General features: G+C 44.7%; 1 protein-coding gene across 3 annotated transcripts in view; it reads left to right on the top strand.

Annotated features, from left to right (window-relative positions):
- Positions 1-359: 359 nt before the first annotated feature.
- Positions 360-9,858, top strand: part of JMJD1C (jumonji domain containing 1C) — a 159,387-nt gene continuing 149,888 nt past the window's right edge. For 2 of the 3 annotated variants that reach the window (XM_054276735.1, XM_054276734.1), the window contains exon 1: positions 863-1,011. In XM_054276735.1, coding sequence (XP_054132710.1) covers positions 871-1,011 — 141 coding nt within the window. In that variant the 5' untranslated portion in view covers positions 863-870. Of the gene's footprint in view, positions 423-862; positions 1,012-9,858 lie in introns of those variants that run through there. The other variant, XM_054276736.1, reaches the window with a different exon arrangement.

Raw genomic sequence — 9,858 nt, 5'->3', positions numbered from 1 at the left:
GTCCAGGCAGGTCCAGAGTATCTCTAGCGAGGCATACTGCACCCTCCCTGGACAATCTGTTCCAGTCTCATTAGCACAGTGAAGAAGTTCTTTTTCTTCTTCTGGTGGAACTTCAGTGCATCACAGCCCCACCTTGCCTGTCGCTTCGTGTCCTATCGCCTGGTGCCACCGGGGAGAGCCTGGTTCCATCTTCCCGGTACCCCGCCGTCGCACATTTATGCCCATTAATGAGGTCTCGGAGTGGTGCGCCTTGAGCAGGGTGTGGGCGAGCCCGCGGAGGACGGACAGCGCTTCTTCCACCGAGGGAAGAACCCCGGAGAGGCCGTGCCCGAGCTGCCGCCGTGGCACCGGAGGCAGGGAGCGGGTACCCCGCCAGCGTCCGATCACCGCGGAGCTGCTCTCGGGGGGCTCCGCGGCGGCAGGTGAGGGTCGTGCTGCCCCGGCCGGGGCTGGGCAGGGGGTGACGGGACGCGCCCCCGCGGGGTCCCGGTGCCACCGCAGCGGCCGCGGACTCTTTGCCGCGGGGCGGCCGCTAGCCCCGCGCTGCCTGGCGGAGGGAGACGTCGCGCGGCGTCGGTCTCCATGGCAGTGGGGCTGCGTGGGCGGAGTGGTCGGGGCCGCAGCGCGGCGGGCGGGCGCGCGAGGGAGGGAGGGAGGAGGTGAGGGAGGGCGCGCGCACCCCCGGCCCGCCCCCGCCCCTCGCTCGCTGTTTGTGTCGGGCTGTGGCGGCGGCGGCGCGGCCGAGGGGCTCCGACCCTCCCGCCGCTGCGAGCCCGAGAGCCCCGCGCCCGTCCCCGCCCCACGCCCGCCATGCGCGGCCCCTAGAGCAGCGGGCTCGGCGGCTGGTGCGGTGCCTGCGCGGCGGCGGCCATGGCGGTGGAGACGCGGCCGGAGCTGGTGGGGAAGCGGTTCCTGTGCCTGGGCGGCGAGGAACCGCCAGAGAGCGGGCGCTGGCGGGCTGGGGTCATCCGCGCCGTGTCCCAGCGGGACTCGCACAGCCCCGACCTGGCGGTAAGAGCCGCGGCTCGGGCCGGCCCGGGGGCTGCGGCGGGGGGCGGCGGGCCCGGCGTGACACGGCCCCGCGCCCGGCCGGGCACAGGGACGTGGAGCGGGGGTCACGGCTGGCGCCAGGTGCGGATCCTCGCGCCGTGCGCGGCCGCTCCGTGCCCCGGCCCGCGGGGCGACAGGGCCGGTGCCCGGCCTGGCCAGCGGGGGACAATCGGGCTGCCCCCGGAGCAGCGGGGGAGAATGCGGCTGATCCAGGGGAATGCAGGAACTGCCGCCGCGTAGCACTGTCCGACTGGGTCCGGCGCGCTGGTGAACGCTGTTATTAAAAGAATGTCATTGTTTCCCTTCCTTTCATGCCCGCTGTCAGTGTTTTCCTAAGGGGTGTAGGAATGTGCGTGTAGGTTAGCGAAGGAGCCAGGATACGTGTGTGCTCTGTTGTGCTCAGACACACTCTCGCTGTGGGGGGGAAACACGGCCAGGATTTCCTTGGGTTGGTGTTCTGAATGCATAATCTGGAAAATGGAGTTTTATTGTGCTCCCCGGACTTCGGCGTTATATTGTTCGTGAATTCCGCAGTCACAGGAGTGCTGTGTTACCTCTGTGGTTGTCTCCTGCCATGTTTTTATGTCATTTAATGCTTCTGGAAACACATTTAAAAATCTCACGACTATGTAAATGGGCATTACGTAGGCTGAAAAAAGGAATCACCGGACTGCGCTGGGCAATCCATATTGCTGCTGGCAAGGGGGAGGCGTTCGCAGCCCAGCACTGATCGGGGTGGAATGTTGCCTTTTTTACAAACTCATCAGGCAAACAATTGCCTGGTATTAGAGACTATCGATTGCTTAGTTCCAAGTGTGAACCACAGAATTAAGAACTCTTGTTTTTGTTCGTACCAGACTTTAGGCTTTGTTTCAAAAACAGAAAGTGGACTTGAGATGCTACTTTTTTGCTATATTCTGGGTTAGTTTTCTTGGTTGTTTGGTTGGTTTTGTTTGGTTTTTTTTGTTTTTCTTTTGGCATGCTGTTCTGGATTTTTTCCCATTCTCCAGCTATAATTCACGGAGCCCTTGGATTCAATCTCATAATTCAAGTTCATGCCCTTCTTTATGAAATGGTTTGTGTTTTCAGCCTTTGGCCTTTGGATTGTGAGAATCGTCTAGAACACTTTATTTTTAGAACCTATTTTGGATGTTATTCTTGCAGGGCAGTCTCTAGAATCTATATACAGTTATGGAAACACTGAGTAAGGTTTAAGGAGGTATTTACTAACATTTACAAGTCAGAGCCATAATTTGTAAACTCTAGGGGCAGAGTTGACATAAAGAGAGAAAGGCATTTCAGGGGCTGTGTCTGTTTTGTTAAATGCATGCTGCCGATTGTAAAAACTTGTTCCTCTTCTTGACTTTGGTGTCTGTTTTTCTCTTCAGATGCTCTTTCTGTACAATCCTTGGTAGTTTAAGGAAGAACTGTCACGTTTCAGCTGGTTTTTGAGGCAGGATGACTAAGGGTATGGTTATTGTTGTAGTGGAGCACCATTTGCATAGCTCCAAAGTACCTGAGCAGCAGGATGGATGCTCCAGCATTTCAGCCTGGGTGCAGTGCAGTGCTAACGTGGCCATATTCCTTCTGGTGTTCAGGAGAGCTGCACAGCACTGCATTATGCTATGTACATACACTCCCAGTCACCTACGAGTGCTGGAATCTCTGGGAGTTCTTGAAAATAATTTCTAGGTCTAAAGAGGTGCAGTAGTACTTAACTACAGGAACATCATTGCCCTATTTAAAGTGCAGTATTTGGGGTTTGTGTTATGTGTTCTCTGCCTGCAAAGCACAAAGAATGGATAGAGGAAAAAATTATTAGGTTTCTTTAAGCAACAGGTAGTTTCTGCAGGTTGGACTGTCTTTCTGCATTTATAATGAACATTAGCTTCTTGTTTGTCGGTATTTTCTAAGTGATGATCCTCCTGCCCTGCCCCCAGCAGAGGATGAGGATGTTTTTCTGTTAGCTCTGTCCTATGTGTGCTATCCTAGCTGGAGTAACCACTGCCCTTATCCTTCCATGGCTGTTGTTTGGAGGTGGCCATCCCTGTGAATAGCTGCAGACCTTTCTGCTCCCTGTCACTCGAGCGGAGCAGTAATTCTTGTTGACAGTTTCATTGCTGCCCACAGGGTGCGGTATAAAAATGTTGAAATTGACTTTTTGTCAATTTCGCGTTTTCCTGGTCCCACCAGAATGGAGTGGATGAATGAGAAATGCAGAAGCTGCCCTGAACCACAGGACAGGAGGAGGGAGCAGTGGGCATTTCAATGTGAATTGCAACTGGCTGGGACTGAGTTACCTCCTAATCCTGGCTTTGGAAGGCAGTGCTATTTGCATTGACTTTGTGTCTTTTCTTCTTGAGGAAGTGTGAACCCCCCCAGTCAATTTCAACCAGTTTAAAAACAGGGAGATGTTTAAGACTGCCTTCCCCTAGTCTGTGAAAATTGATATCTGAGAACCCTCTCCCCAAAAACCATAAAAGCAAGGAGGTCATGGCATTTGGTGTTGTCCAGGCAATCTCCAGCTGGCCAGCCAGCATGCACCCAGCCTGAGAGCAGCTGCAGCATATGCTGTCTGTCTGTCTGTCTCACACCATTCAGACATAGGTGATGGAATGAGAAGGTGGGTTTAAGGGCATGACAAAGAGCTGAGCATTAATGGAAGTGTGAGAGCAAGCCTCAGTGTGTGCCTGTGGGAATATATGGACAAATGGGGAGTTTTATGGGGTGCAGGAGCTCAAGGAGACATGGGCAAGTTTAGAGGCAACTGAGGTAATTAATGTGAAATGGCCACAGGGCTTATAGGAGCAAATCCAGAGGAACCTGAGCTTCATTAGTTCTGCTGTAAACAGAACTACTCATTAAATCAGGAACTCCAGACCTGAAGGCTGGACTAGCTGCTCTCCACCTTTGAGCAGGGAAATCAAGAGGCCAGTTTTCATATGCTCCTAAATTTGTTTCCTGATTGTATTTTTATAGATAAATTAATTATTATTTTCATAGTTGAAATTATTGTCCTGGTAGGAAAACACAGGAAAGAACTCAATCTCAGTTTTCTAGTATTTTCCTCTTGCTAGGTCTCCCCTAATCCATTAGTGCACTAAATAAAGTAAAAAGTATATTAAATAACTCTTTCCTTATACTTTTCATGACTTCAATATAGCTGATATGAAAGATCTCGTTTATAATGTATTTCTTTACAAAGAAAGAGAACACTATCGAAGTATATTTTCTCCCACTGCTTTCTAAAAAATTTTGCCTTCCTCAGCTTTCTTATTAATTCACCACTAGTGGGGAATACGTTGAGAACAGCTGGCACTGGTTGTGGGTGCTGTTGGTCTCCTGCAATATGAGTGCTCCTGCCATTACATGAGACCCTCCATGCCAGGATTTGGAAGCTGTACCTCTTTCTTAGTCATCCTGTAATGCTTACAGAAGTTGTAAACACCTGCCACACAGGTATAATGTGTGCAATGTAGAAAATCCAATCCAGGAGTTTTCTTGCTGGTTTTCATGGTCTGAGCTTTGTAAGTTAGACCTCTTGATCTTTCTTTCTTGGACATTGTTGTTGCATGCAAAACATTTGTTTAAAAATCAAAGCAAGGACAGAAGTTTGATATATGTGTTTGTGTGTATCTGTGTGTGTGTTTCATAGCCATTGAGAGAATTCATAGCCATTTTTCAGCCTCACGCTGAGTGTTGTTAGAGGAAACTGGGAGCTGTGTTTTTCCTTCCTTCTAACTGCCTGGAAAAGCTTGTGTGCTGCTCTGATTACAGTGATAACTCTGGGCAAGTAAAGAAATGGCCAGGAGGAAGGAGGTGGAGTCAGTGCCATACGATCTCCCTGGTCTTTACTGTCCCATAAGAATTGCTTTCTGGGCCATAGGTTGCAAAACTTTGATGTGGTGATGAAAGAGAAAATGGAAGTAAACTTTTAAACATACAGTGTGCAACTCTTAATAAAGGAATATCTCATTAATTTTAAAATCCTGAAATCTCAGTAATTTTTAAGTTCTTGTTTATTGATGCATGAATTTTCTGCCATGATGCACATGGTTTGGAAGACAGCATAAAAATTGAGTTGGTAGTCTCTAATGGATTATGATAGGCAGACTAACATCTAATAATTGTGCATAGGGAAATGTATTGTGGCAATAAATCACCATATCAGATTGTCTTCATAAAAGCCTAAATATTAATGATAGTTTGAAGCAGCTGTGTGATTTTTACAGTAAAGTCAGTAAGATATAATGCTGTAAACAATACACTTTTGGTGAGTTGTAGTTTTTTGTTATCTCATATTTGGTGATTTATAAACAGGCAATTGTTAAAAATTCAGTAAGTCTGGTAAAGCCACTTGAAGATGATATCAGCAGATTGTGTATGTGTTTTAACTGAATTTGTCTCCATTTAAAAGTAAAGTGGAAGTTCACAAAATGTAATGAAAATTTAACACTACTGTGTTACACTTAATATGAAAATAATTTTAAATAATTTTGGATAATTGGAAAATAATATATTTTAGACAAGTACTCCATACTGTGATTAGTTTCTCACTAAATGATGAAGTTAAGGTACCTTCACTGTTAGTGGAGCTGCTCTTACCTAGTCTTTTTACAAATTGTAATTGTTTTCATCTTCCTGCTTCTGCATTCGCCAAGTTTATGAATGGGATCTGTCTTTGTCATAGAGGTACAGAATTGCACTTCTGTAGGTTACACTTGGTTCCTGCCATATATTGATTTTTAGTGCAGTGTGCTGCATGTTGTCCTCTGTCCTCCTTTTGCTAAGATAGTATTATAAGGAGAAAGTGCATGTGTTAATTTTTTGAACACATTTGAGCTGGTCTATTGAAAATGAAATTTCTTTTTTCATTCCTTACTGTTGAAGTATGTGCTCTGCAGCGTTGACTTGCTAGCATTGACATAAACTGGAAGACACAGAAAAATCTTCAGTAAAATTATTGTAGAAACTAAACAAATAAATATGTTTCAAACTCGTTGTGCACAGCTTGTTGAGGGTTAATGGAATTTAAAAATTTTGTATGTTTCTGCACTAGCATCTGGGTTAAAGATGAAGAGCAAGTTGTTGGTGAGGATCCTGTCACGTTATTTCCTTCAGCTATTGGAGATGACACTAAAGACATGCCAGAGTTTATCACATCACTGCTGCCTCTGAATGAAGGAATGTTGTTGTAGGATGTGTTTTGAATCTGGTTTGAAAGGAGTGGGAGAAGCTCAAAATTCGACAGGGATTTAGGCCTTTTTCAGTTGTTTCTGCTGTTCTGTATCAGTGCTGATGCCAACAAGAGTCTTGGAAGTTTGGTGTGTCAGCTGGGCAGGCTCTTCTTGAAAACTTCCTACTTCCTTTTGTGTTTCTAGTAAGGTTGAGCTTCTCATCCTGTGTCTGTGAATGTGGCCTCATCTGTATTCCAGAGACAGCTCAGGAAGGAGGATCTCTTTCATAGTAATTTGACAAAAAGATCAAACAGAGGAGTAGTCCTATGGAATTGACTGCAAGGATTCAGTGCTTTATACTCTGCCCTTCCCTCTTCACTTCTCTTACTGAAAGAAACCCGAGTATGATGTAGATCAATAAGTAAATGTACCTGCACTGAAGGATTTTGAGTAAAGTTTGTTTGAATGTCAGGATTGCAAAGAGAATTTAGGTGTCCTGAGCTGGGGATGAACCATTTAATTTGTTGCCTAGTTGCAAAGTAAGCATCAGTGAACAAAGTATGGAAAAAGAAAGGTTTTATCCTCTAGTTAAATCTTTCAGGAGGCTCTTAGGAAGCAATATCAGGTATTTTCTTAATTAAAAAATTGCTTTTGCCTTTTATATGTTTTGTGTACAAATACTGTATTATTTCACATTTGCGTTACCTCAGATTTTTCCTCTTCTGGAACTTTGACTCTTCAGAGCTATCTGAAAGCATGGCCTAGCCATCATGAAGAGTTGTAAAAAATGAGCAACTATTTTATAAGAAACCATTCTTCTTGTGCACCTTCCAGGATCTCTGAACCTGCTTGAGAAGGTTCAGAATATCAGCAGAACTGATCTTTAGTAATAGCGAGAATGTATTTTAAAAGTGATCCTTGTGAAATTTGGCCAAAAATCAGCTCAGCCTTCTTCTAATCCTACTATCAGTGAACTGTAGAGATTCTTAGTTGCATCAGGGATCTTCAGTCTTTACTGGGATTAAGCTTGCCTTTCCCATTCAGTTGGACTTGCTAAACTGCTGCTGCTTTTGCTGAAAAGAAAAAAGTAAGTGCAGATCATCTGAGAAGTTCAGCTGAAGTTGGCAGGGAGTGTTTGTCTGGGAAGAGACATCTCTGTGACTCCACTGCTGTGCTCTGGGCTTTGATGTCCCATGTTGCTTCAGGGAGGGTTTCCCTCCTCACCCTGCCAGTAGGGACTGAGACCTCTGCTTGTAACCAGCCTGTTCTTGGAAACTGGTGGAGAATTCTAAGCTAAACTAATGCTGTATTGCTTCATTATATTGATTCCTCCAGAAAGTTACTATTGTTGGGTGATGTTGTACCTGTGTACCACTGATTTTCAATGTTGTAAGACAGAATGAGAGCAGGGGATCCAGAAGAGCCTCAAGGATTTTGCTGTGTTTTGCTTTCTAGTAATTTTCTTTAAAATATTATTATTCTACTTCAAACAGCTGTTGCTATGTTTCAGAATTAAGTGGAATGAAGCAACTTGATTTGCTCCTGAGGAAGTTACTTTCATGTACATACAGCAACTGGCTTTGAGCTAATTCATGTGCTCTATTTGGAGCTTCATGGGCACAGAAGATGCAGGATGAGCATTAAAAGCATCTAGCTTGATCCTTCTGTGGCAATGTTTTGAGAAGTTTAGAAGACTGTGGTTCCACAGACATTTCTCTTGGTGGCACTGCTGGCTTAATTTTTTTTTTAACCCTGAACAGTTTCCTGATCCTTCACCGTATGGCACTTGAAGCAGTTGCAGTGAGGCTGGAGGAGGTATGGGATCAGTCCGAGGGTAGGAGCAGCTTAAGATGGAACTGTGTCCAGGAGAAATGTCTTTGGACCATGGCCTGAATGAAGTTGAAAACTGACTTAAATATCTTTGAGGGTTGTGTGCAGTAACTAGTAGATGTGTTCAGTTGTATTAATGGTACTTATTCACATTGTAGGAGTAATTTCTGCCTTCAGCTGAATAAAGAAATAAATGTTCACAATAATGCATGACATGATCATTTGATGTCTGCTGATGCAAGACTTACTTACAAAAGCAACTTTTGGAAGAATAGATGTGAAACTAAATGCTCTGAGGGAAAAACCTAAGCATCTAGATCTGTGTTAAAGTGCATAAACCTCTGATGACTCAGTAAAGTGTTGTCTATAATATTTCTGCATCAAGGAAGATCTTTTTGAGTATTCTGAACAGCACCACAGCTGATGCAGATGTTGAAATGATTGCAGCGAGGCTTCACTGCAGGTAACTCAAGTAGACACTGCTGATTTATTTTTTGGGTTGGCTCACCGTGGTTTTAGTTTTTGGCTAAGGGACCAGGGCTCTTCAATCAAATGATGGTTTAAAATCTGAATTTTGATTACTCTGTGAAAAAGAGAGCACTTGCTGAGTCATTGCCAGGTGGTCCAAGTCAAATCTCTTCAGTCCTGCATGTCTGGTGAGGAGGGACTGAAAAAGCTGTATTTTGGAGGAGTGTTGGCAAGGACAGTTCATTTTGAAACATTCCTCCAGCTGATTTCCTTATTTTTTTGTTTTTCTTGGCTTCTCTTCTTTCCTGAAACGTGGAATGTAAATTTACTACCTTTCAAAAACAAACAAAGCAACCCAAAAGCCAAGCAGACAAAGAAACTTGTTGGGGTAATAATAGAAAATATGTGATCTAAACTGTTCAGTCAGTATAGAAAATCTTGGAGAAGGAAAACCAGGAAATGGTATTGAAGTCTTGGGCTGGAGTTTCTTATTAATCTGTACCTTTTCTTGCACCCTAAATTGAAGACTTCAATTTTTCAGCCTTGGTCTTCATCAAAGACAGGAGCAAGAGCATGCAATCAAGACATGGTGCAAGCAGCTTTTAGAGGGCAGGTTAATGAGTTTTAGGCTGTAGACTTTTGATGAGATTTAAAGAGTTAGGAACTAACAGTGGTCTAGTTGCCAACATTTTAGTCAAAAGTACAAAAGCTGTTATAATTGAAGACTGAATGGAATGAGGTACTGTGGCCTTCAGAGCCATTGTGATGCTTTGTTGTCACACCTCTACAATTCTGGCACATGGCTGCACTTCCTCAGTGTTGTGTTAGAGGGATTTGGAGCTCAGGGACTTCATGCAGATGAGGACTTTGAGGTTTGTAGCCCTTCCTGGGTTCTCATAAATGAATTAGTGGGAAGTCTTTTTGAATCTCTGTGAACTTCTCAAAAGCCTGTGACAAGGAAGTGTCAGGCTTTACCTGTGCATCACAGTCAGGATTCCCTTCTGTTGTTTCAGATATGCTTTGGTCCCTGCATTGTAAGGTCATGATTTTTTCAGAATTGTTGCATGGCACTCAGGATTTTATTAGCTCTGCTCTGTGACTTCATATTTGTCTCCTGGAGCTTATAAATGTGGCAATTTTCCTTCACTATTTCTTAACCCAAGAGAAAAGGAGTTATCTCTTCTGCCAGTCCCTACCAACCCTGTCCAATTAAATGTCTCTTTGAACAAGATTATTCCAAAGAGTGCAGTTTGTTTGCTTATTTTAAATGGCTCTCCACCAAGATGTGTATCTTCACGTGATTCCCTTTCTGCAGGTTGTTCTGAACAGATTT

Source organism: Melozone crissalis, unplaced genomic scaffold, assembly GCF_028551555.1.
Source record: "Melozone crissalis strain CALT ecotype California unplaced genomic scaffold, PUWL_Pcris_2 ptg000019l_1, whole genome shotgun sequence".
In the NCBI taxonomy this organism is placed as follows: domain Eukaryota; kingdom Metazoa; phylum Chordata; class Aves; order Passeriformes; family Passerellidae; genus Melozone; species Melozone crissalis.
The sequence above is the reverse complement of the archived record's forward strand: the minus strand, read 5'-3'. Positions and strand labels throughout refer to the sequence as shown.